The following is a 27876-nucleotide window of genomic DNA, read 5'->3' as shown; positions in this document are numbered from 1 at the left end:
CAATCCATCCGTCTCTCCATCATTCTGTCCTTCCATCCCTCCATCATTCCGTCCACCCTTCCCTCCATCATTCCGTCCATCCATCTCCCCATCAATCCATCCGTCTCTCCATCATTCTGTCCTTCCATCCCTCCATCATTCCGTCCACCCTTCCCTCCATCATTCCGTCCATCCATCTCCCCATCAATCCATCCATCTCTCCATCATTCTGTCCTTCCATCTCTCCATTATTCTGTCCACCCTTCCCTCCATCATTCCATCCATCTCTCCATCATTCTGTCCACCCTTCCCTCCATCATTCCATCCATCCCTCCATCATTCCGTCCATCCATCTCCCCATCAATCCATCCATCTCTCCATCATTCTGTCCACCCTTCCCTCCATCATTCCGTCCATCCATCTCTCCATCATTCTGTCCATCCTTCCCTCCATCATTCCGTCCATCTCTCCATCATTCTGTCCACCCTTCCCTCCATCATTCCATCCATCTCTCCATCATTCTGTCCACCCTTCCCTCCATCATTCTGTCCATCCTTCCCTCCATCATTCCGTCCATCTCTCCATCATTCTGTCCATCCTTCCCTCCATCATTCCATCCATCCCTCCATCAATCCATCCATCTCTCCATCATTCTGTCCATCCTTCCCTCCATCATTCCGTCCATCTCTCCATCATTCTGTCCACCCTTCCCTCCATCATTCCATCCATCTCTCCATCATTCTGTCCACCCTTCCCTCCATCATTCCGTCCATCCATCTCCCCATCAATCCATCCATCTCTCCATCATTCTGTCCACCCTTCCCTCCATCATTCTGTCCATCCTTCCCTCCATCATTCCGTCCATCTCTCCATCATTCTGTCCATCCTTCCCTCCATCATTCCATCCATCCCTCCATCAATCCATCCATCTCTCCATCATTCTGTCCATCCTTCCCTCCATCATTCCGTCCATCCATCTCTCCATCATTCCATCCATCTCTCCATCATTCTGTCCACCCTTCCCTCCATCATTCCGTCCATCCATCTCCCCATCAATCCATCCATCTCTCCATCATTCTGTCCACCCTTCCCTCCATCATTCTGTCCATCCTTCCCTCCATCATTCCGTCCATCTCTCCATCATTCTGTCCATCCTTCCCTCCATCATTCCATCCATCCCTCCATCAATCCATCCATCTCTCCATCATTCTGTCCATCCTTCCCTCCATCATTCCGTCCATCCCTCCATCATTCCGTCCATCCATCTCCCCATCAATCCATCCATCCCTCCATCATTCTGTCCACCCTTCCCTCCATCATTCCATCCATCTCTCCATCATTCCATCCATCCAATTCTCCATCATTCCGTCCATCCATCTCTCCTTCATTCCGTCCATCCATCTCTCCATCATTCCGTCCCTCCATCTCTCCTCCATTCCGTCCATCCATCTCTCCATCATTCCGTCCATCCAATTCTCCATCATTCCGTCCATCCATCTCTCCTTCATTCCGTCCATCCATCTCTCCTTCATTCCATCCATCCATCTCTCCTTCATTCCGTACATCCATCTCTCCTTCATTCCGTCCATCCATCTTTCCTTCATTCCGTCCATCCCTCTCTCCTTCATTCCATCCATCCATCTCTCCATCATTCCGTCCATCCCTCTCTCCATTTCTATATTTCTGTTTCTGTATTTCACTCTCTATCTATCGACAGACTCTCTCTCTGTCTCTCTCTCTCTGTCTCTCTCTCTCTGTCTCTCTCTCTCTCTGTCTCTCTCTCTCTCTGTCTCTCTCTCTCTCTGTCTCTCTCTCTCTCTCTCCCTCCCTCTTGCTTTCTCTGGTAGACCCTCCATCCTTGACCTCACTCTATGGAACTTGCTCGTCATTCCGGTCCCTCTGTCCCTCTGTCTGAAGCTTCCTCCACCCACCCCTCCTTTCCTAAGCCCTGCTCCCATCCCTTCTGAGTGCCCTCGCTCCCTGTCCTCAGGACCATTTGAAACTGTTACTTGTTGTTCTGGTGATAATTGAACCTCCGCAGTAACTTGACCTCTTGTTTGTTTCTTTTCCAGCATCCACTTGTCACCATGTTGGTGAGTTTATTTTCCAACTCAAGATCCCAACGTCAACTCGTCTCAAATCTGAAAGTCAGGAGGGCAGATTTCAGCTCCCCAGCCCACAGAGAGTGGTTCTGAGACCCACAGTCAGAGCAGGAAAGGCCCAGGCTCCATTCCAGGCCTGTGCTGGGTAAACCAGATACCATACCTGGTGTGTTACTGAGTCCAACACACACAGAGCAGGAAAGGCCCAGGCTCCATTCCCGGCCTGTGCTGGGTTAACCTGATCCCATACCCAGTGTGGTACTGAGTCCAACACACAGAGCAGGAAAGGCGCAGGCTGCATTCCCGGCCTGTGCTGGGTTAACCTGATCCCATACCCGGTGTGGTACTGAGCCCCACTCTCACACACACACACACACACAGCAGGAAAGGCGCAGGCTGCATTCCCGGCCTGTGCTGGGTTAACCTGATCCCACACCCTGTGTGGTACTGAGCCCCTCACACACAGAGCAGGAAAGGCCCAGGCTCCATTCCAGGCCTGTGCTGGGTAAACCAGATACCATACCTGGTGTGTTACTGAGTCCAACACACACAGAGCAGGAAAGGCCCAGGCTCCATTCCCGGCCTGTGCTGGGCTAACCTGATCCCACACCCGGTGTGGTACTGTGCCCACACACACACATACACACACACACACACACACACAGCAGGAAAGGCCCAGGCTCCATTCCTGGCCTGTGCTGGGTTAACCTGATCCCATACCCTGTGTGGTACTGAGCCCCCCACACACAAAGCAGGAAAGGCCCAGGCTCCATTCCAGGCCTGTGGTGAGCTAACCTGATCCCAGGAATGGGGTGGGGTAGGGGAAGGGATGAGGGGGAAGTGGGGAGAGGTGGGGATGAGGGGGAAGTGGGGAGAAGTGGGGGTGAGGGAGGGTTGTATATAATTTCCCTCAGTGCCCCTGCTTTAGCCTGTTTCCCTCGATAATGGATGTTAAGGCTGTTGACGATATTTAACGGTCAAAGCCAGGACCATGAGGAGGGTGAAGGGGAGGGTATGGGAGGGGAGTGACACAACCCTCATTCTCCGTGTGGCAGAGGGAACGGGGAGAGATAGATAGAGAGAAACATGGGGAATGAGAAAGGGAGAGAAAGAGAAACGGAGGGAGAGGAAGGGAGGGCGAGGAAGGGAGGGAATATTGATACACTGGGACCGTTTAATCCCTCAGGACCCACAGGGGAACCGCATTGGTCAGTGGAGGGACGTGGAGCCGAGGCAGGGGATTGCAGATCTGACCTTTGACCTGATGCCTGAGCCACTCAAGGGGTTTTACACGATCGAAGTGAAGAAGACTCGTGGGAAAGTGCATCATCATTTCAGCGTGCAGGAGTACGGTAAGGAGTCTTCGACTCTGGTCCAGAGAGACTCCCAGACTCTCCAACCCCCTCCTCCATAACAACCCCCCCCGATTTATATATCGCCTGTAACATCCCAGGGAGCTTCCCAGGAATGTACATCACAGCAGATTTAACACCGAGACACGTGAGGAGAGATTCGGGTCAGGTGACAGAAAGCTCAGTCAAAGAGGGAGGTTTTCAGGAGTGTCTCAAAGGAGGAGAGAGAGAGAGAGAGAGAGGCGGAGAGGTTGAGGGAGGGATTTCCAGAGCTTAGGGCCCCAGGCAGCTGAAGGCACGGCCTCAACGGTGGAGCGATGGCAATCGGGGGATGGTCAAGAGGCCGGGATTGGAGGAGGGCAGAGATAGGGAGGGTTGTAGGAGGCTGGAGGAGGTTACAGAGATAGGGAGGGTTGTAGGAGGCTGGAGGAGGTTACAGAGATAGGGAGGGTTGTAGGAGGCTGGAGGAGGTTACAGAGATAGGGAGGGTTGTAGGGGTTGGAGGAGGTTACAGAGATAGGGAGGGTTGTAGGGGTTGGAGGAGGTTAAAGAGATAGGGAGGGTTGTAGGAGGCTGGAGGAGGTTACAGAGATGGGAAGGGTTGCAGGGGCTGGAGGAGGTTACAGAGATAGGGAAGGTTGTAGGGGGATTGGAGGAGGGCACAGAGATAGGGAGGGTTGTAGGAGGCTGGAGGAGGTTACAGAGATAGGGAGGGTTACAGGGGCTGGAGGAGGTTACAGAGATAGGGAGGGTTGTAGGGGACTGGAGGAGGTTACAGAGATAGGGAGGGTTCTAGAGGCTGGAGGAGGTTACAGAGATAGGGAGGGTTGTAGGAGGCTGGAGGAGGTTACAGAGATAGGGAGGGTTGTAGGGGCTGGAGGAGGTTACAGAGATAGGGAGGGTTGTAGGGGACTGGAGGAGGTTACTGAGATAGGGAGGGTTGTCGGGTATAGGGGAGATTACAGATATAGGGAGGGTTGTAGGGGCTGGAGGAGGTTACAGAGATAGGGAGGGTTGTAGGGGCTGGAGGAGGTTACAGAGATAGGGAGGGTTGTAGGGGCTGGAGGAGGTTACAGAGATATGGAGGGTTGTAGGAGGCTGGAGGAGGTTACAGAGATAGGGAGTGTTGTAGGGGCTGGAGGAGGTTACAGAGATAGGGAGGGTTGTCGGGGCTGGAGGTAGTTACAGAGATAGGGAGGGTTGTAGGGGACTGGAGGAGGTTACAGAGATAGGGAGGGTTGTTGCAGGCTGGAGGAGGTTACAGAGATAGGGAAGGTTGTTGGGGACTGGAGGAGGTTACAGAGATAGGAAGGGTTGTAGGAGGCTGGAGGAGGTTACAGAGATAGGGAGGGTTGTAGGGGCTGCAGGAGGTCACAGAGATAGGGAGAGTTGTAGGGGCTGCAGGAGGTCACAGAGATAGGGAGGGTTGTTGGGGCTGGAGGAGGTTACATAGATAGGGAGTGTTGTAGGAGGCTGGAGGAGGTTACAGAGATAGGGAGTGTTGTAGGAGGCTGGAGGAGGTCACAGAGATAGGGAGGGTTGTAGGGGACTGGAGGTGGTTACAGAGATAGGGAGGGTTGTAGGAGGCTGGAGGAGGTCACAGAGATAGGGAGGGTTGTAGGGGACTGGAGGTGGTTACAGAGATAGGGAGGGTTGTAGGGGCTGGAGGTGGTTACAGAGATAGGGAGGGTTGTCAGGTATAGAGGAGATTACAGAGATAGGGAGGGTTGTAGGGGCTGGAGGAGGTTACAGAGATAGGGAGGGTTGTAGGGGCTGGAGGAGGTTACAGAGATAGCGAGGGTTTTAGGGGCTGGAGGAGGTTACAGAGATAGGGAGGGTTGTAGTGGCTGGAGGAGGTTACAGAGATAGGGAGGGTTGTAGAAGGCTGGAGGAGGTTACAGAGATAGGGAGTGTTGTAGGAGGCTGGAGGAGGTCACAGAGATAGGGAGGGTTGTAGGGGACTGGAGGTGGTTACAGAGATAGGGAGGGTTGTAGGAGGCTGGAGGAGGTCACAGAGATAGGGAGGGTTGTAGGGGACTGGAGGTGGTTACAGAGATAGGGAGGGTTGTAGGGGCTGGAGGTGGTTACAGAGATAGGGAGGGTTGTCAGGTATAGAGGAGATTACAGAGATAGGGAGGGTTGTAGGGGCTGGAGGAGGTTACAGAGATAGGGAGGGTTGTAGGGGCTGGAGGAGGTTACAGAGATAGCGAGGGTTTTAGGGGCTGGAGGAGGTTACAGAGATAGGGAGGGCTGTAGGGACTGGAGGTGGTTACAGAGATAGGGAGGGTTGTCATGGCTGGAGGAGATCACAGAGATAGGGAGAGTTGTAGGGGCTGGAGGTGGTTACAGAGATAGGGAGGGTTGTCATGGCTGGAGGAGATCACAGAGATAGGGAGGGTTGTAGGGACTGGAGGTGGTTACAGAGATAGGGAGGGTTGTCATGGCTGGAGGAGATCACAGAGATAGGGAGGGTTGTAGGGGACTGGAGGTGGTTACAGAGATAGGGAGGGTTGTAGGGGCTGGAGGTGGTTACAGAGATAGGGAGGGTTGTAGGGGACTGGAGGTGGTTACAGAGATAGGGAGGGTTGTAGGGGCTGGAGGTGGTTACAGAGATAGGGAGGGTTGTAGGGGACTGGAGGTGGTTACAGAGATAGGGAGGGTTGTAGGGGCTGGAGGTGGTTACAGAGATAGGGAGGGTTGTCGGGTATAGAGGAGATTACAGAGATAGGGAGGGTTGTCGGGGCTGGAGGTGGTTACAGAGATAGGGAGGGTTGTCGGGTATAGAGGAGATTACAGAGATAGGGAGGGTTGTAGGGGGCTGGAGGAGGTTACAGAGATAGGGAGGGTTGTAGGGACTGGAGGAGGTTACAGAGATAGGGAGGGTTGTAAGGGCTGGAGGAGGTCACAGAGATAGGGAGGGTTGTAGGTGCTGGAGGAGGTTAAAGAGATAGGGAGGGTTGTAGGGACTGGAGGAGGTCACACCGATAGGGAGGGTTGTAGGGGCTGGAGGAGGTTACAGAGATAGGAAGGGTTGTCGGGTGCAGAGGAGATTACAGAGATAGGGAGGGTTGTAGGGGCTGGAGGAGGTTACAGAGATAGGGAGGGTTGTCGGGGCTGGAGGTAGTTACAGAGATAGGGAGGGTTGTAGGGAACTGGAGGAGGTTACAGAGATAGGGAGGGTTGTTGCAGGCTGGAGGAGGTTACAGAGATAGGGAGGGTTGTTGGGGACTGGAGGAGGTTACAGAGATAGGGAGGGTTGTAGGAGGCTGGAGGAGGTTACAGAGATAGGGAGGGTTGTAGGGGCTGGAGGAGGTCACAGAGATAGGGAGGGTTGTAGAGGGCTGGTGGAGGTTACAGAGATAGGGAGGGTTGTAGGGTCTGGAGGAGGTTACAGAGATAGGGAGAGTTGTAGGAGGCTGGAGGAGGTTACAGAGATAGGGAGGGTTGTAGGGGCTGGAGGAGGTCACACAGATAGGGAGGGTTGTAGAGGGCTGGTGGAGGTTACAGAGATAGGGAGGGTTGTAGGGTCTGGAGGAGGTTACAGAGATAGGAAGAGTTGTAGGGGCTGCAGGAGGTCACAGAGATAGGGAGGGTTGTTGGAGCTGGAGGAGGTTACATAGATAGGGAGTGTTGTAGGAGGCTGGAGGAGGTTACAGAGATAGGGAGTGTTGTAGGAGGCTGGAGGAGGTCACAGAGATAGGGAGGGTTGTAGGGGCTGGAGGTGGTTACAGAGATAGGGAGGGTTGTCGGGTATAGAGGAGATTACAGAGATAGGGAGGGTTGTAGAGGGCTGCAGGAGGTCACAGAGATCGGGAGGGTTGTAGGGGCTGGAGGAGGTTACAGAGATAGGGAGGGTTGTAGGGGCTGGAGGAGGTTACAGAGATCGGGAGGGTTGTAGGGGCTGGAGGAGGTTACAGAGATAGCGAGGGTTTTAGGGGCTGGAGGAGGTTACAGAGATAGGGAGGGCTGCAGGGACTGGAGGAGGTTACAGAGATAGGGAGGGTTGTAGGAGGCTGGAGGTGTTTACAGAGATAGGGAGGGTTTTCGGGTACAGAGGTGATTACAGAGATTGGGAGGGTTGTAGGTAGCTGGAGGAGGTTACAGAGATAGGAACGGTTGTCGGGTGCAGAGGAGATTACAGGGATAGGGAGGGTTGTAGGGGCTGGAGGAGGTTACAGAGATAGGGAGGGTTGTCGGGGCAGGAGGTAGTTACAGAGATAGGGAGGGTTGTAGGGGACTGGAGGAGGTTACAGAGATAGGGAGGGTTGTAGGAGGCTGGAGGAGGTTACAGAGATAGGGAGTGTTGTAGGGGCTGGAGGAGGTCACAGAGATAGGGAGGGTTGTAGGGGGCTGGAGGAGGTTACAGAGATAGGGAGGGTTGTCGGGGCAGGAGGTAGTTACAGAGATAGGGAGGGTTGTAGGGGACTGGAGGAGGTTACAGAGATAGGGAGGGTTGTAGGAGGCTGGAGGAGGTTACAGAGATAGGGAGTGTTGTAGGGGCTGGAGGAGGTCACAGAGATAGGGAGGGTTGTTGGGGACTGGAGGAGGTTACAGAGATAGGGAGGGTTGTAGGAGGCTGGAGGAGGTTACAGAGATAGGGAGGGTTGTAGGGGCTGGCGGAGGTCACAGAGATAGGGAGAGTTGTCGGGGGCTGCAGGAGGTCACAGAGATAGGGAGGGTTGTCGGGCTGGAGGAGGTTACAGAGATAGGGAGGGTTGTAGGGGCTGGCGGAGGTCACAGAGATAGGGATGGTTGCAGGGGGCTGGTGGAGATTACAGAGATAGGGAGGGTTGTAGGGTCTGGAGGAGGTTACAGAGATAGGGAGAGTTGTCGGGGGCTGCAGGAGGTCACAGAGATAGGGAGGGTTGTTGGGGCTGGAGGAGGTTACATAGATAGGGAGGGTTGTAGGGACTGGAGGAGGTTACAGAGATAGGGAGGGTTGTAAGGGCTGGAGGAGGTCACAGAGATAGGGAGGGTTGTAGGGTCTGGAGGAGGTTACAGAGATAGGGAGAGTTGTCGGGGGCTGCAGGAGGTCACAGAGATAGGGAGGGTTGTTGGGGCTGGAGGAGGTTACATAGATAGGGAGGGTTGTAGGGACTGGAGGAGGTTACAGAGATAGGGAGGGTTGTAAGGGCTGGAGGAGGTCACAGAGATAGGGAGGGTTGTAGGGGACTGGAGGAGGTTACAGAGATAGGGAGGGTTGTAAGGGCTGGAGGAGGTTACAGAGATAGGGAGGGTTGTTGGGGTTGGAGGAGGTGAAAGAGATAGGGAGGGTTGTAGGGGCTGGAGGAGGTTGCAGAGATAGGGAGGGTTGTAGGAGGCTGGAGGAGGTTACAGAGATAGGGAGAGTTGTAGGGGCTGGAGGAGGTTACAGAGATAGGGAGGGTTGTAGGGGACTGGAGGAGGTTACAGAGATAGGGAGGGTTGTAGGGGACTGGAGGAGGTTACAGAGATAGGGAGGGTTGTAGGGGCTGGAGGAGGTTACAGAGATAGGAAGGGTTGTCGGGTACAGAGGAGGTTACAGAGATAGGGAGTGTTGTAGGGGCTGGAGGAGGTTACAGAGATAGGAAGGGTTGTCGGGGTAGGAAGACGGTACAAAGATCTGAATATCTAATCTCCCCTTTCCTTTTAGTTTTGCCCAAATATGAATTGAAGGTGGAAATGCCGAAAATGATTACAATTCTCGACAGAACAATTCATGTCAAAGTGTGTGGCAGGTAAAACCTGTTTCATTATCCAACTCTTCATCTAACCCCGTACTGTACCTGTCCTGGGGAGTGTTTGATGGGGACAGTGTAGAGGGAGCTTTACTCTGTATCTAACCCCCCGTACTGTACCTGTCCTGGGGAGTGTTTGATGGGGGACAGTGTAGAGGGAGCTTTACTCTGTATCTAACCCCCCCGTACTGTACCTGTCCTGGGGAGTGTTTGATGGGGACAGTGTAGAGGGAGCTTTACTCTGTATCTAACCCCCCGTACTGTACCTGTCCTGGGGAGTGTTTGATGGGGGACAGTGTAGAGGGAATTTTATTTTATAATTTACACATGCAATGATTATTTTACAGATACACATACGGTCAGCCTGTCAGGGGAGAAGTGAATGGCTCTGTTTGTTTGATGATGTCTCGCTATTCTCCACAATTAAGTCGTTGTGAGCAGGTGACTGGTGAGGTGAGTCCTGCACAGCAAGATCCCATTGATCGACTGGATCTCAAGGTTTACTTGTGTCAGCTTTCACTCAGTGACAGTTTTCTCAAGTGCCGCACTGTCGGAGGGTCAGTACTGAGGGAGTGCTGCACTGTCGGAGGGTCAGTACTGAGGGAGTGTTGCACTGTCGGAGGGTCAGTACTGAGGGAGTGCTGCACTGTCGGAGGGTCAGTACTGAGGGAGTTCCGCACTGTCGGAGGGTCAGTACTGAGGGAGTGCTGCACTGTCGGAGGGTCAGTACTGAGGGAGTGCCGCACTGTCGGAGGGTCAGTACTGAGGGAGTTCCGCACTGTCGGAGGGTCAGTACTGAGGGAGTGCTGCACTGTCGGAGGGTCAGTACTGAGGGAGTGCCGCACTGTCGGAGGGTCAGTACTGAGGGAGTGCCGCACTGTTGGAGGGTCAGTACTGAGTGAGTGCCGCACTGTCGGAGGGTCAGTCCTGAGGGGGTGACGCACTGTCGGAGGGTCAGTACTGAGGGAGTGCCGCACTGTCGGAGAGTCAGTACTGAGGGAGCGCCGCACTGTCGGAGGGTCAGTACTGAGGGAGTGCCGCACTGTCGGAGGGTCAGTACTGAGGGAGTGACGCACTGTCGGAGGGTCAGTACTGAGGGAGTGCCGCACTGTCGGAGGGTCAGTCCTGAGGGGGTGACGCACTGTCGGAGGGTCAGTACTGAGGGACTGCTGCACTGTCGGAAGGTCAGTACTGAGGGAGTGCCGCACTGTCGGAGGGTCAGTACTGAGGGAGTGACGCACTGTCGGAGGGTCAGTACTGAGGGAGTGCCGCACTGTCGGAGGGTCAGTACTGAGGGAGCGCCGCACTGTCGGAGGGTCAGTACTGAGGGAGTGCCGCACTGTCGGAGGGTCAGTACTGAGGGACTGCTGCACTGTCGGAAGGTCAGTACTGAGGGAGTGCCGCACTGTCGGAGGGTCAGTACTGAGGGAGTGACGCACTGTCGGAGGGTCAGTACTGAGGGAGTGCCGCACTGTCGGAGGGTCAGTACTGAGGGAGTGACGCACTGTCGGAGGGTCAGTACTGAGGGAGTGCCGCACTGTCGGAGGGTCAGTACTGAGGGAGCGCAGCACTGTCAGAGGGTCAGTACTGAGTGAGTGCTGCACTGTCGGAGGGTCAGTACTGAACGAGTGCTGCACTGTCGGAGGGTCAGTACTGAGGGAGTGCCACACTGTTGGAGGGTCAGTACTGAGGGAGCGCCACACTGTCGGAGGGTCAGTCCTGAGGGAGTGCCGCACTGTCAGAGGGTCAGTACTGAGGGAGTGCCGCACTGTCAGAGGGTCAGTACTGAGGGAGCGCCGCACTGTCGGAGGGTCAGTACTGTGGGAGTGCTGCACTGTCGGAGGGTCTGTACTGAGGGTGTGCTGCACTGTCGGAGGGTCAGTACTGAAGGCGTGCCGCACTGTCGGCGGGTCAGTACTGAGGGAGTGCCACACTGTCGGAGGGCCAGTACTGAGGGAGTGCCGCACTGTCGGAGGGTCAGGAGTGAGGGAGTGCCGCACTGTCAGAGGGTCAGTACTGAGCGAGTGCTGCACTGTCGGAGGGTCAGTCCTGAGGGAGTACTGCACTCTCAGAGGGTCAGTACTGAGGGAGTGCTGCACTGTCGGAGGGTCAGTACTGAGGGAGTGCTGCACTGTCGGAGGGTCAGTACTGAGCGAGTGCTGCACTGTCGGAGGGTCAGTCCTGAGGGAGTACTGCACTCTCAGAGGGTCAGTACTGAGGGAGTGCCACACTGTTAGAGGTTCAGTACTGAGCGAGTGCTGCACTGTCGGAGGGTCAGTCCTGAGGGAATACTGCACTGTCGGAGGGTCAGTACTGAGGGAGTGCTGCACTGTCGGAGGGTCAGTACTGAGGGAGTGCTGCACTCTCAGAAAGTCAGTACTGAGGGAGTGCTGCACTGTCGGAGGGTCAGTACTGAGGCAGTGCTGCACTGTCGGAGGGTCAGTACTGAGGGAGTGCCGCACTGTCGGAGGGTCAGTACTGAGGGAGTGCCGTACTGTCGGAGGGTCAGTACTGAGGGAGTGCTGCACTGTCGGAGTGTCAGTCCTGAAGGAGCGCCGCACTGTCGGAGGGTCAGTACTGAGGGAGTGCCGTACTGTCGGAGGGTCTGTACTGAGGGAGTGCCGCACTGTCAGAGGGTCAGTACTGAGGGAGTGCCACACTGTCGGAGGGTCAGTACTAAGGGAGTGCCGCACTGTCGGAGGGTCAGTACTGAGGGAGCGCCGCACTGTCGGAGGGCCAGTACTAAGGGAGTGCCGCACTGTCGGAGGGTCAGTACTGAGGGAGCGCCGCACTGTCGGAGGGTCAGTACTGAGGGAGTGCCGCACTGTCAGAGGGTCAGTACTGAGGGAGTGCCGCACTGTCAGAGGGTCAGTACTGAGGGAGCGCCGCACTGTCGGAGGGTCAGTACTGAGGGAGTGTCGCACTGTCGGAGGGTCAGTACTGAGGGAGCGCCGCACTGTCGGAGGGTCAGTACTGAGGGAGCGCCGCACTGTCGGAGGGTCAGTACTGAGGGAGTGCTGCACTGTCAGATTGTGAGTACTAAAGGAGTGAGGGAGTGCTGCACTGTCAGAGGGTCAGTACTGAGGGAGTGCCGCACTGTCGGAGGGTCAGTACTGAGGGAGTGCTGCACTGTCAGATTGTGAGTACTAAAGGAGTGAGGGAGTGCTGCACTGTCAGAGGGTCAGTACTGAGGGAGTGCCACACTGTCGGTGGATCAGTACTGAGGGAGTGCTGCACTGTTGGAGGGTCAGTACTGAAGGAGTGCTGCACTGTCGGAGGGTCTGTACTGAGGGAGTGCTGCACTGTCGGAGGGTCAGTACTGAGGGAGTGCCGCACTGTCGGAGGGTCAGTACTGAGGAAGTGCCACACTGTCGGAGGGTTAGTACTGAGGGAGTGCCGCACTGTCGGAGGGTCAGTACTGAGGGAGTGCTGCACTGTCAGATGGTCAGTACTGAGGGAGTGCCGCACTGTCAGAGGGTCAGTACTGAGGGAGTGCCGCACTGTCGGAGGGTCAGTACTGAGGGAGTGCCGCACTGTCAGAGGGTCAGTACTGAGGGAATGCCGCATTGTCGGAGGGTCAGTACTGAGGGAGCGCCGCACTGTCAGAGGGTCAGTACTGAGGGAGTGCCACACTGTCGGAGGGTCAGTACCGAGGGAGTGCCACACTGTTGGAGGGTCAGTACTGAGGGAGTGTCGCACTGTCGGAGGTTCAGTACTGAGGGAGTGTCGCACTGTCAGAGGGTCAGTACTGAGGGAGTGCTGCACTGTCGGAAGGTCAGTACTGAGGGAGCGCCGCACTGTCAGAGGGTCAGTACTGAGGGAGTGCCGCACTGTTGGAAGGTCAGTACCGAGGGAGTGCTGCACTGTCAGAGGGTCAGTACTGAGGGAGTGCTGCACTGTCAGAGGGTCAGTACTGAGGGAGCGCCGCACTATCGGAGGGTCAGTACTGAGGGAGTGCCGCACTGTTGGAAGGTCAGTACTGAAGGAGCGCGGCTCTGTCAGAGGGTCAGTACTGAGGGAGTGCCGCACTGTTGGAAGGTCAGTACTGAAGGAGCGCGGCTCTGTCAGAGGGTCAGTACTGAGGGAGTGCCGCACTGTCAGAGGGTCAGTACTGAGGGAGTGCCGCACTGTTGGAAGGTCAGTACTGAAGGAGCGCGGCTCTGTCAGAGGGTCAGTACTGAGGGAGTGTCGCACTGTCGGAGGGTCAGTACTGAGGGAGTGTCGCACTGTCAGAGGGTCAGTACTGAGGGAGTGCTGCACTGTCGGAAGGTCAGTACTGAGGGAGTGCCACACTGTCAGAGGGTCAGTACTGAGGGAGCGCCGCACTATCGGAGGGTCAGTACTGAGGGAGTGCCGCACTGTTGGAAGGTCAGTACTGAAGGAGCGCGGCTCTGTCAGAGGGTCAGTACTGAGGGAGTGCCGCACTGTTGGAAGGTCAGTACTGAAGGAGCGCGGCTCTGTCAGAGGGTCAGTACTGAGGGAGTGCCGCACTGTCAGAGGGTCAGTACTGAGGGAGTGCCGCACTGTTGGAAGGTCAGTACTGAAGGAGCGCGGCTCTGTCAGAGGGTCAGTACTGAGGGAGTGTCGCACTGTCGGAGGGTCAGTACTGAGGGAGTGCCGCACTGTCAGAGGGTCAGTCCTGAGGGACGCTGCACTGTCGGAGGGTCAGTACTGAGGGAGTGCCGCACTGTCAGAGGGTCAGTACTGAGGGTGCGCCGCACTGTCGGAGGGTCAGTACTGAGGGTGTGCTGCACTGTCGGAGGGTCAGTATTGAGGGAGTGTCGCACTGTCAGAGGGTCAGTACTGAGGGAGCGCCGCACTGTCGGAGGGTCAGTACTGAGGGTGTGCTGCACTGTCGGAGGGTCAGTACTGAGGGAGTGCCGAACTGTCGGAGGGTCAGTACTGAGGGAGTGCCCCACTGTCGGATGTTGTGTATTGAGGGAGTGCTGCACTGTTGGAGGGTCAGTATTGAGGGAGTGTCGCACTGTCAGAGGTTCAGTACTGAGGGAGCGCCGCACTGTCGGAGGGTCAGTACTGAGAGAGCGTTGCACTGTCAGAGGGTCAGTACTGAGGGAGTGCTGCACTGTCAGAGGGTCAGCACTGAGGGAGTGCCACACTGTTGGAGGGTCAGTACTGAGGGATTGCTGCACTGTCGGAGGGTCAGTACTGAGGGAGTGCCGAACTGTCGGAGGGTCAGTACTGAGGGAGTGCCCCACTGTCGGATGTTGTGTATTGAGGGAGTGCTGCACTGTTGGAGGGTCAGTACTGAGGGAGTGCCGCACTGTTGGAGTGTCAGTACTGAGGGAGTGCTGCACTGTCAGAGGGTCAGTACTGAGGGAGTGCCGCACTGTTGAAGTGTCAGTACTGTGGGAGTGCTGCACTGATGGAGGGTCAGTACTGAGGGAGTGCTGCACTTTCAGAGGGTCTGTACTGAGGGAGCGCCGCAGTGTCCGACGGTCAGTACTGAGGGAGTGTTGCACTGTCGGAGGTTCTGTACTGAGGGAGTGCCCCACTGTCTGAGGTTCTGTATTGAGGTAGTGCCAAAATGTTGGAGGGTCAGTACTGAGGGAGTGTTACACTTCCGGAGGGTCAGTACTGAGGGAGCGCCACTCTGTCAGAGGGTCAGTACTGAGGTAGTGCTGCACTGTTGGAGGGTCAGTACTGAGGGAGTGTCACACTGCCGGAGGGCCAGTACTGAGTGAGCGCCACTCTGTCAGAGGGTCAGTACTGAGGGAGTGCCCCACTGTTGGAGGGTCAGTCCTGAGGGAGCGCCGCACTGTTGAAGGGTCAGTACTGAGGGTGTGCTGCACTGTCGGAGGGTCAGTATTGAGGGAGTGTCGCACTGTCAGAGGTTCAGTACTGAGGGAGCGCCGCACTGTCGGAGGGTCAGTACTGAGGGAGTGCTGCACTGTCAGAGGGTCAGCACTGAGGGAGTGCCACACTGTTGGAGGGTCAGTACTGAGGGATTGCTGCACTGTCGGAGGGTCAGTACTGAGGGAGTGCCGAACTGTCGGAGGGTCAGTACTGAGGGAGTGCCCCACTGTTGGAGGGTCAGTACTGAGGGAGTGCCGCACTGTCGGAGGGTCAGTACTGAGGGAGTGCCGCACTGTCGGAGGGTCAGTACTGAGGTAATGCTGCACTGTCCCGAGGTCAGTACTGAGGGAGTGCCGAACTGTCGGAGGGTCAGCACTGAGGGAGTGCCACACTGTTGGAGGGTCAGTACTGAGGGATTGCTGCACTGTCGGAGGGTCAGTACTGAGGGAGTGCCGAACTGTCGGAGGGTCAGTACTGAGGGAGTGCCCCACTGTCGGATGTTCTGTATTGAGGGAGTGCTGCACTGTTGGAGGGTCAGTACTGAGGGAGTGCCGCACTGTTGGAGTGTCAGTACTGAGGGAGTGCTGCACTGTCAGAGGGTCAGTACTGAGGGAGTGCCGCACTGTTGGAGGGTCAGTACTGAGGGAGTGCCGCACTGTTGGAGTGTCAGTACTGAGGGAGTGCTGCACTGATGGAGGGTCAGTACTGAGGGAGTGCTGCACTTTCAGAGGGTCTGTACTGAGGGAGTGCCGCACTGTTGGAGTGTCAGTACTGAGGGAGTGCTGCACTGATGGAGGGTCAGTACTGAGGGAGTGCTGCACTTTCAGAGGGTCTGTACTGAGGGAGTGCCGCACTGTTGGAGTGTCAGTACTGAGGGAGTGCCGCACTGTTGGAGTGTCAGTACTGAGGGAGTGCTGCACTGTCGGAGGGTCAGTACTGAGGGAGCGCCGCAGTGTCCGACGGTCAGTACTGAGGGAGTGTTGCACTGTCGGAGGTTCTGTACTGAGGGAGTGCCCCACTGTCTGAGGTTCTGTATTGAGGGAGTGCCAAAATGTTGGAGGGTCAGTACTGAGGGAGTGTTACACTTCCGGAGGGTCAGTACTGAGGGAGCGCCACTCTGTCAGAGGGTCAGTACTGAGGTAGTGCTGCACTGTTGGAGGGTCAGTACTGAGGGAGTGTCACACTGCCGGAGGGCCAGTACAGAGTGAGCGCCACTCTGTCAGAGGGTCAGTACTGAGGGAGTGCCCCACTGTTGGAGGGTCAGTCCTGAGGGAGCGCCGCACTGTTGAAGGGTCAGTACTGAGGGAGTGCGGGATATGGGGAGATGGAGAGATGGGGCTGGAGTGTGTAATGTGGGGAGGGGGGAGTGTCAAATGTTGGGAGGTGTGTGTGAGGGACATTTGGTTGTGGATTTGAGGGATGTGGGGTGATGGCTATGTGGGATATGGAGAGGAGGGTTTGAGTGATATGGGGTGTTGGGATAGTGGGATGTGGAGAGTCGGGATTGAGGGATATGGGCTGTTGGGTGTGAGTGACAAGGAGAGCTGGGTGTGAGGGATATTTGTTGTTGGGTATGAGGGATGTGAGGTGTTGGGTGTGAGGAGTATGGGTAGTTGGTTGTCAGGGACATGGAGAGATGGGTGTGAGGATATTTGGTGTTGGGCTGGAGGGATATGGGGTGTTGGGTGTGAGGGATATGGGGTGTTGGGATAGAGGGATATGGGGTGTTGGGTGTGAGGGATATGGGGTGTTGTGCGTGAGGGATATGGGGTGTTGGGATAGAGGGATATGGGGTGTTGGGTGTGAGGGATATGGGGTGTTGTGCGTGAGGGATATGGGGTGTTGGGTGTGAGGGATATGGGGTGTTGTGCGTGAGGGATATGGGGTGTTGGGATAGACGAATATGGGGTGTTAGGATAGTGGGATATGGGGTGTTGGGTGTGAGGGATATGGGGTGTTGTGCGTGAGGGATATGGGGTGTTGGGATAGAGGGATATGGGGTGTTGGGTGTGAGGGATATGGGGTGTTGTGCGTGAGGGATATGGGGTGTTGTGCGTGAGGGATATGGGGTGTTGTGCGTGAGGGATATGGGGTGTTGGGTGTGAGGGATATGGGGTGTTGTGCGTGAGGGATATGGGGTGTTGTGCGTGAGGGATATGGGGTGTTGTGCGTGAGGGATATGGGGTGTTGGGTGTGAGGGATATGGGGTGTTGTGCGTGAGGGATATGGGGTGTTGCGCATGAGGGATGTGGGGTGTTGGGATAGACGAATATGGGGTGTTAGGATAGTGGGATATGGGGTGTTGGGATTGAGAGATATGGGGTGTTGGGATTGAGGGATATGTGGTATTGGGTGTGAGGGATATGGGGTGTTGGGATAGTGTGATATGGGGTGTTGGGATAGAGGGATATGGGGTGTTGGGATTGAGAGATATGGGGTGTTGGGATTGAGGGATATGGGGTGTTGGGATTGAGAGATATGGGGTGTTGGGATTGAGGGATATGGGGTGTTGGGATTGAGAGATATGGGGTGTTGGGATTGAGGGATATGGGGTGTTGGGATTGAGAGATATGGGGTGTTGGGATTGAGGGATATGGGGTGTTGGGATTGAGAGATATGGGGTGTTGGGATTGAGGGATATGGGGTGTTGGGATTGAGGGATATGGGGTGTTGGGATTGAGAGATATGGGGTGTTGGGATTGAGGGATATGGGGTGTTGTGCGTGAGGGATATGGGGTGTTGCGCATGAGGGATGTGGGGTGTTGGGTGTGAGGGATATGTGGTATTGGGTGTGAGGGATATGGGGTGTTGGGATAGTGTGATATGGGGTGTTGGGATAGAGGGATATGGGGTGTTGGGTGTGAGGGATATGGGGTGTTGGGATAGTGTGATATGGGGTGTTGGGATAGAGGGATATGGGGTGTTGGGATTGAGAGATATGGGGTGTTGGGATTGAGGGATATGGGGTGTTGTGCGTGAGGGATATGGGGTGTTGCGCATGAGGGATGTGGGATGTTGGGTGTGAGGGATATGTGGTATTGGGTGTGAGGGATATGGGGTGTTGGGATAGTGTGATATGGGGTGTTGGGATAGAGGGATATGGGGTGTTGGGTGTGAGGGATATGGGGTGTTGTGCGTGAGGGATATGGGGTGTTGCGCATGAGGGATGTGGGGTGTTGGGATAGACGAATATGGGGTGTTAGGATAGTGGGATATGGGGTGTTGGGATTGAGAGATATGGGGTGTTGGGATTGAGGGATATGGGGTGTTGGGATTGAGAGATATGGGGTGTTGGGATTGAGGGATATGTGGTATTGGGTGTGAGGGATATGGAGTGTTGTGCGTGAGGGATATGGGGTGTTCGGATAGAGGGATATGGGGTGTTGGGTGTGAGGGATATGGGGTGTTGTGCGTGAGGGATATGGGGTGTTGGGATTGAGGGATATGGGGTGTTGGGTGTGAGGGATATGGGGTGTTGCGCATGAGGGATGTGGGGTGTTGGGATAGACGAATATGGGGTGTTAGGATAGTGGGATATGGGGTGTTGGGATTGAGAGATATGGGGTGTTGGGATTGAGGGATATGTGGTATTGGGTGTGAGGGATATGGGGTGTTGGGATAGTGTGATATGGGGTGTTGGGATTGAGAGATATGGGGTGTTGGGATTGAGAGATATGGGGTGTTGGGATTGAGAGATATGGGGTGTTGGGATTGAGGGATATGTGGTATTGGGTGTGAGGGATATGGGGTGTTGTGCGTGAGGGATATGGGGTGTTGGGATAGAGGGATATGGGGTGTTGGGTGTGAGGGATATGGGGTGTTGTGCGTGAGGGATATGGGGTGTTGGGTGTGAGGGATATGGGGTGTTGTGGGTGAGGGATATGGGGTGTTGCGCATGAGGGATGTGGGGTGTTGGGATAGACGAATATGGGGTGTTAGGATAGTGGGATATGGGGTGTTGGGATTGAGAGATATGGGGTGTTGGGATTGAGGGATATGTGGTATTGGGTGTGAAGGATATGGGGTGTTGGGATAGTGTGATATGGGGTGTTGGGATTGAGAGATATGGGGTGTTGGGATTGAGAGATATGGGGTGTTGGGATTGAGGGATATGTGGTATTGGGTGTGAGGGATATGGGGTGTTGTGCGTGAGGGATATGGGGTGTTGGGATAGAGGGATATGGGGTGTTGGGTGTGAGGGATATGGGGTGTTGTGCGTGAGGGATATGGGGTGTTGGGATTGAGGGATATGGGGTGTTGGGTGTGAGGGATATGGGGTGTTGCGCATGAGGGATGTGGGGTGTTGGGATAGACGAATATGGGGTGTTAGGATAGTGGGATATGGGGTGTTGGGATTGAGAGATATGGGGTGTTGGGATTGAGGGATATGTGGTATTGGGTGTGAGGGATATGGGGTGTTGGGATAGTGTGATATGGGGTGTTGGGATTGAGAGATATGGGGTGTTGGGATTGAGGGATATGTGGTATTGGGTGTGAGGGATATGGGGTGTTGGGATAGTGTGATATGGGGTGTTGGGTGTGTGGGATATGGGGTGTTGGGATAGTGTGATATGGGGTGTTGGGTGTGTGGGATATGGGGTGTTGGGATTGAGGGATATGGGGTGTTGGGATTGAGGGATATGGGGAATTGGGTGTGAGGGATATGGGGTGTTGGGATAGTGTGATATGGGGTGTTGGGTGTGTGGGATATGGGGTGTTGGGTGTGAGGGATATGGGGTGTTGGGATTGAGGGATATGGGGAATTGGGTGTGAGGGATATGGGGTGTTGGGATAGAGGGATATGGGTGTTGGGTGTGAGGGATATGGGTGTTGGGATTGAGGGATATGGGGTGTTGGGTGTGAGGGATATGGGGTGTTGGGATTGAGGGCTATGGGGTGTTGGGATTGAGGGCTATGGGGTGTTGGGATTGAGGGATATGGGATATTGGGTGTGAGGGATATGGGGTGTTGGGATAGAGGGATATGGGTGTTGGGTGTGAGGGATATGGGTGTTGGGATTGAGGGCTATGGGGTGTTGGGTGTGAGGGATATGGGGTGTTGGGATTGAGGGCTATGGGGTGTTGGGTGTGAGGGATATGGGGTGTTGGGATTGAGGGCTATGGGGTGTTGGGTGTGAGGGATATGGGGTGTTGGGATTGAGGGATATGGGGTGTTGGTTGTGAGGGATATGGCGAGGTGGGTGTGAGGGATATGGGGTGTTGGGATTGAGGGATATGGGGTGTTGGTTGTGAGGGATATGGCGAGGTGGGTGTGAGGGATATGGGTGTTGGGATTGAGGGCTATGGGGTGTTGGGTGTGAGGGATATGGGGTGTTGGGATTGAGGGCTATGGGGTGTTGGTTGTGAGGGACATGGCGAGGTGGGTGTGAGGGATATGGGGTGTTGGTTGTGAGGGACATGGAGAGGTGGGTGTGAGGGATATGGGGTGTTGGTTGTGAGGGATATGGGGTGTTGGTTGTGAGGGATATGGAGAGGTGGGAGTGAGGGATATGGGTGTTGGTTGTGAGGGACATGGAGAGGTGGGTGTGAGGGATATGGGGTGTTGGTTGTGAGGGACATGGAGAGGTGGGTGTGAGGGATATGGGGTGTTGGTTGTGAGGGACAATGAGAGGTGGGTGTGAGTTTATGGGTGTTGGGATTGAGGGATATGGGATATTAGGTGTGAGGGATATGGGGTGTTGGGATAGAGGGATATGGGGCGTTGGTTGTGAGGGACATGGAGAGGTGGGTGTGAGGGATATGGGGCGTTGGTTGTGAGGGACATGGCGAGGCGGGTGTGAGGCATATGGGGTGTTGGGATTGAGGGATATGGGGTGGCGGTTGTGAGGGACATGGAGAGGTGGGTGTGAGGGATATGGGATGTTGGTTGTGAGGGACATGGCGAGGTGGGTGTGAGGGATATGGGGTGTTGGTTGTGAGGAATATGGAGAGGTGGGTGTGAGGGATATGGGGTGTTGGGTGTGAGGGATATGGGGTGTTGGGTGTGAGGGATATGGGATGTTGGGATAGAGAGATATGGCGAGGTGGGTGTGAGGGATATGGGGTGTTGGTTGTGAGGGACATGGAGAGGTGGGTGTGAGGGATATGGGGTGTTGGTTGTGAGGGACATGGAGAGGTGGGATTGAGGGATATGGGTAGTGGGTGTGAGGGATATGGGGTGTTGGTTGTGAGGGACATGGAGAGGTGGGTGTGAGGGATATGGGGTGTTGGTTGTGAGGGACATGGAGAGGTGGGATTGAGGGATATGGGTAGTGGGTGTGAAGGACATGGAGAGGTGGGTGTGAGGGATATGGGATGTTGGTTGTGAGGGACATGGAGAGGTGGGTGTGAGGGATATGGGGTGTTGGTTGTGAGGGACATGGAGAGGTGGGATTGAGGGATATGGGTAGTGGGTGTGAAGGACATGGCGAGGTGGGTGTGAGGGATATGGGGTGTTGGGTGTGAGTGATATGGGGTGTTGGTTGTGAGGGACATGGCGAGGTGGGTGTGAGGGATATGGGGTGTTGGTTGTGAGGGATATGGGGTGTTGGTTGTGAGGGACATGGAGAGGTGGGAGTGAGGGATATGGGGTGGTGGTTGTGAGGTACATGGAGAGGTGGGTGTGAGGGATATGGGGTGTTGGTTGTGAGGGACATGGAGAGGTGGGTGTGAGGGATATGGGGTGTTGGGATTGAGGGATATGGGGTGTTGGGTGTGAGGGATATGGAGAGGTGGGTATGAGGGATATGGGTGTTGGTTGTGAGGGACATGGAGAGGTGGGTGTGAGGGATATGGGGTGTTGGTTGTGAGGGACATGGAGAGGTGGGTGTGAGGGATATGGGGTGTTGGGATTGAGGGATATGGGGTGTTGGGTGTGAGGGATATGGAGAGGTGGGTGTGAGGGATATGGGTTGTTGGGTGTGAGGGATATGGAGAGGTGGGTGTGAGGGATATGGGGTGTTGGTTGTGAGGGACATGGAGAGGTGGGTGTGAGGGATATGGGTTGTTGGGTGTGAGGGATATGGCGAGGTGGGTGTGAGGGATATGGAGAGGTGGGTGTGAGGGATATGGGGTGTTGGTTGTGAGGGACATGGAGAGGTGGGTGGGAGGGATATGGGGTGGTGGTTGTGAGGGACATGGAGAGGTGGGTGTGAGGGATATGGGGTGGTGGTTGTGAGGGACATGGAGAGGTGGGTATGAGGGATATAATATTGCTGAATAACATTGTCCCAATCCTCTATATCAGACGGACTCTGATGGCTGCCTCATTAAAGATATTTCCACTGCAATATTCCGTTTGAGATCATCAAATTACAACATTGGCCTTCACGCTCACTTTGTACTCGAGGAGGAGGGAACAGGTGGGTGTGAGGGACACGATTCTCTCCTCTGCCCTCTCCTTCAATCTCTCTGTCACTCATTCAGTCTATCTCTCTCTCTGTATCTCATCTTATCTCACTCTCGCTCCCTCTCTCTCTCTCTGTCTGTGTCTCTGTCACTCTGTGTATCTCAGTCTCTCTCTCTCTCTGTGATTCTCAGTATGTTTGTGTCTCTCTCTCTGTCTGTGTCTCTGTCACTCTGTGTATCTCTGTCTCTCTCTCTCTCTCTGTCTCTCTGTGAGTCTCTGTATGTGTGTGTCTCTCTCTCTCTGTGTCAGTGTCTCTGTCTCCCCTCGTGTCTTCCCTTCTCTCTGTGTCTCTTCATCTCTGTGCCAAGGTCTCTCTCTCTCTGTCACTCGATGAGTCTCTGTGTGTGTCTGTGTGTCTCTCTCTCCCTCTCTGTGTCTGTGGTCTCTCTCTCTCTGCCACCATAATGTCCTATTTAAAAAGGTTCTCCATCACTCTCAGGTCTTGTGATATCAAAATTGGCCACGACTGAGGTGAACACAGAAATCACACAGATCACATTTCACAAAGTGGAAGATTATTTCAAGACAGGACTTCCATACATGGGAAAGGTACGATAATCATACAAACAGTTACAATCACCAACACATACAATGTGTAATATATACAGAGTCAAACTCTCCTACATACACACTGTGTAATATATACGGAGTTAAACTCTACTACACACACGCTGTGTAATATATACAGAGTTAAACTCTCCAACAGACACACTGTGTAATATATACAGAGTCAAACTCTCCTACACACACACTGTGTAATATATACAGAGTTAAACTCTCCTACATACACACTGTGTAATATATACAGAGTTAAACTCTACTACACACACACTGTGTAATATATACGGAGTTAAACTCTACTACACACACACTGTGTAATATATACAGAGTTAAACTCTCCTACACACACACTGTGTAATATATACAGAGTTAAACTCTCCAACAGACACACTGTGTAATATATACAGAGTCAAACTCTCCTACATACACACTGTGTAATATATACGGAGTTAAACTCTACTACACACACGCTGTGTAATATATACAGAGTTAAACTCTCCAACAGACACACTGTGTAATATATACAGAGTCAAACTCTCCTACATACACACTGTGTAATATATACAGAGTTAAACTCTACTACACACACACTGTGTAATAAATACAGAGTTAAACTCTCCTACACACACACTGTGTAATATATACAGAGTTAAACTCCCCTACACACACACTGTGTAATATATACAGAGTTAAACTCTCCTACACACACACTGTGTAATGTATACAGAGTTAAACTCTCCTACACACACACTGTGTAATATATACAGAGTTAAACTCTCCTACACACACACTGTGTAATATATACAGAGTTAAACTCTCCTACACACACACTGTGTAATATATACAGAGTTAAACTCTCCTACATACACAGTGTGTAATATATACAGAGTCAAACTCTCCTACATACACACTGTGTAATATATACAGAGTTAAACTCTTCTACACACACACTGTGTAATATATACAGAGTTAAACTCCCCTACACACACACTGTGTAATCTATACAGAGTTAATCTCTCCTACACACACACTGTGTAATATATACAGAGTTAAACTCTACTACACACACACTGTGTAATATATACAGAGTTAAACTCTTCTACACACACACTGTGTAATATATACAGAGTTAAACTCCCCTACACACACACTGTGTAATCTATACAGAGTTAATCTCTCCTACACACACACTGTGTAATATATACAGAGTTAAACTCTACTACACACACACTGTGTAATATATACAGAGTTAAACTCTCCTACACACACACTGTGTAATATATACAGAGTTAAACTCCCCTACACACACACTGTGTAATATATACAGAGTTAAACTCTCCTACACACACACTGTGTAATATATACAGAGTTAAACTCTCCTACACACACACTGTGTAATATATACAGAGTTAAACTCCCCTACACACACACTGTGTAATATATACAGAGATAAATTCTCCTACACACACACTATGTAATATATGCAGAGTTAAACTCTCCTGCACACACACTGTGCAATATATACAGAGGTAAACTCTCCTGCACGCACACTGTGTAATATATACAGAGTTAAACTCCCCTACACACACACTGTGTAATATATGCAGAGTTAAACTCTCCTACACACACACTGTGTAATATATACAGAGTTAAACTCTCCAACACGCAAACTGTGTAATATATGCAGAGTTAAACTCTCCTACACACACACTGTGTAATATATACAGAGTTAAACTCTCCTACACACACACTGTGTAATATATAGAGGGTTAAACTCTCCTACATACACAGTGTGTAATATATACAGCGTTAAACTCTCCTACACACACACTGTGTAATATATACAGAGTTAAACTCCGCTACACACACACTGTGTAATATATACAGGGTTAAACTCCACTACACTCACACTGTGTAATATATACAGAGTTAAACTCTCCTACACACACACTGTGTAATATATACAGAGTTAAACTCTCCTACACACATACTGTGTAATATATACAGAGTTAAACTCTCCTACACACACACTGTGTAATATATACAGAGTTAAACTCTCCTACACACACACTGTGCAATATATACAGAGTTAAACTCCCCGACACACACACTGTGTAATATATACAGAGTTAAACTCTCCTACACACACACTGTGTAATATATACAGAGTTAAACTCTCCTACACACACAGTGCGTAATATATACAGAGTTAAACTCCCCGAAACACACACTGTGTATATATACAGAGTTAAACTCTCCTACACACACACTGTGTAATATATACAGAGTTAAACTCTCCTACACACACACTGTGTAATATATACAGAGTTAAACTCTCCTACATACACACTGTGTAATATATACAGAGTTAAACTCTCCTACACACACACTGTTTAATATATACAGAGTTAAACTCCCCTAAACACACACTGTGTAATATATACAGAGTTAAACTCTCCTACACACACACTGTGTAATATATACAGAGATAAACTCTCCTACACACCCACTGTGTAATATATACAGAGTTAAACTCCCCGACACACACACTGTGTAATATATACAGAGTTAAACTCTCCTACACACACACTGTGTAATATATACAGAGTTAAACTCCCCTACACACACTGTGTAATATATGCTGAGTTAAACTCTCCTGCACAAACACTGTGTAATATATACAGAGATAAACTCTCCTACACACACACTGTGTAATATATACAGAGATAAACTCTCCTACACACACACTGTGTAATATATACAGAGATAAACTCTCCTACACACACACAGTGTAATATATACAGGGTTAAACTCTCCTACACTCACACTGTGAAATATATAAAGGGTTAAACTCTCCTACACACACACTGTGTAATATATACAGTGTTAAACTCTCCCACACTCACACTGTGTAATATATACAGAGTTAAACTCTCCTAAACACACACTGTGTAATATATACATAGTTAAACTCCCCTACACACACACTGTGTAATATATACATAGTTAAACTCCACTACACACACACTGTGTAATATATACAGAGTTAAACTCCCCTACACAAACACTGTGTAATATATACAGGGTTAAACTCTCCGACACACACACTGTGTAATATATACATGGTTAAACTCTGCTACACACACACTGTGTAATATATAAAGAGTTAAACTCTCCCACACACACACTGTGTAATATTTACAGGGTTAAACTCTCCTAAACACACACTGTGTAATACATACAGAGTTAAACTCTCCTACACTCACACTGTGTAATATATACAGAGTTAAACTCCCCTACACACACACTGTGTAATATATACAGAGTTAAACTCCCCTACACTCACACTGTGTAATATATACAGAGTTAAACTCTCCTGCACACACACTGTGCAATACATACAGAGTTAAACTCTCCTACACACACACTGCGTAATATATACAGGGTTAAACACTCCTACACTCACACTGTGAAACATATACAGGGTTAAACTCTCCTGCACACGCACTGTGCAATATATACAGAGTTAAACTCTCCTACATACACACTGTGTAATATATACAGAGTTAAACTCTACTACACACACACTGTGTAATAAATACAGAGTTAAACTCTCCTACACACACACTGTGTAATATATACAGAGTTAAACTCCCCTACACACACACTGTGTAATATATACAGAGTTAAACTCTCCTACACACACACTGTGTAATGTATACAGAGTTAAACTCTCCTACACACACACTGTGTAATATATACAGAGTTAAACTCTCCTACACACACACTGTGTAATATATACAGAGTTAAACTCTCCTACACACACACTGTGTAATATATACAGAGTTAAACTCTCCTACATACACAGTGTGTAATATATACAGAGTCAAACTCTCCTACATACACACTGTGTAATATATACAGAGTTAAACTCTTCTACACACACACTGTGTAATATATACAGAGTTAAACTCCCCTACACACACACTGTGTAATCTATACAGAGTTAATCTCTCCTACACACACACTGTGTAATATATACAGAGTTAAACTCTACTACACACACACTGTGTAATATATACAGAGTTAAACTCTTCTACACACACACTGTGTAATATATACAGAGTTAAACTCCCCTACACACACACTGTGTAATCTATACAGAGTTAATCTCTCCTACACACACACTGTGTAATATATACAGAGTTAAACTCTACTACACACACACTGTGTAATATATACAGAGTTAAACTCTCCTACACACACACTGTGTAATATATACAGAGTTAAACTCCCCTACACACACACTGTGTAATATATACAGAGTTAAACTCTCCTACACACACACTGTGTAATATATACAGAGTTAAACTCTCCTACACACACACTGTGTAATATATACAGAGTTAAACTCCCCTACACACACACTGTGTAATATATACAGAGATAAATTCTCCTACACACACACTATGTAATATATGCAGAGTTAAACTCTCCTGCACACACACTGTGCAATATATACAGAGGTAAACTCTCCTGCACGCACACTGTGTAATATATACAGAGTTAAACTCCCCTACACACACACTGTGTAATATATGCAGAGTTAAACTCTCCTACACACACACTGTGTAATATATACAGAGTTAAACTCTCCAACACGCAAACTGTGTAATATATGCAGAGTTAAACTCTCCTACACACACACTGTGTAATATATACAGAGTTAAACTCTCCTACACACACACTGTGTAATATATAGAGGGTTAAACTCTCCTACATACACAGTGTGTAATATATACAGCGTTAAACTCTCCTACACACACACTGTGTAATATATACAGAGTTAAACTCCGCTACACACACACTGTGTAATATATACAGGGTTAAACTCCACTACACTCACACTGTGTAATATATACAGAGTTAAACTCTCCTACACAC

The 27876-nt window shown here is 51.7% G+C and overlaps 1 protein-coding gene across 1 annotated transcript in view; it reads left to right on the top strand.

Annotated features, from left to right (window-relative positions):
- The window catches only part of LOC137360135 (alpha-2-macroglobulin-like), a gene marked incomplete at its 3' end in the record, with an annotated part of 212639 nt that overhangs the window by 5821 nt on the left and 178942 nt on the right, over nucleotides 1–27876 (top strand). Inside the window, exons 5-10 of the mRNA XM_068025692.1 lie at nucleotides 2052–2072; nucleotides 3268–3433; nucleotides 9066–9150; nucleotides 9498–9603; nucleotides 22210–22324; nucleotides 22811–22920. Coding sequence (XP_067881793.1) covers nucleotides 2052–2072; nucleotides 3268–3433; nucleotides 9066–9150; nucleotides 9498–9603; nucleotides 22210–22324; nucleotides 22811–22920 — 603 coding nt within the window. The remainder of the gene's footprint in view (nucleotides 1–2051; nucleotides 2073–3267; nucleotides 3434–9065; nucleotides 9151–9497; nucleotides 9604–22209; nucleotides 22325–22810; nucleotides 22921–27876) is intronic.

The sequence above is a fragment of the Heterodontus francisci genome, unplaced genomic scaffold, assembly GCF_036365525.1.
Source record: "Heterodontus francisci isolate sHetFra1 unplaced genomic scaffold, sHetFra1.hap1 HAP1_SCAFFOLD_969, whole genome shotgun sequence".
NCBI classification, from domain to species: domain Eukaryota; kingdom Metazoa; phylum Chordata; class Chondrichthyes; order Heterodontiformes; family Heterodontidae; genus Heterodontus; species Heterodontus francisci.
The sequence above is the reverse complement of the archived record's forward strand: the minus strand, read 5'-3'. Positions and strand labels throughout refer to the sequence as shown.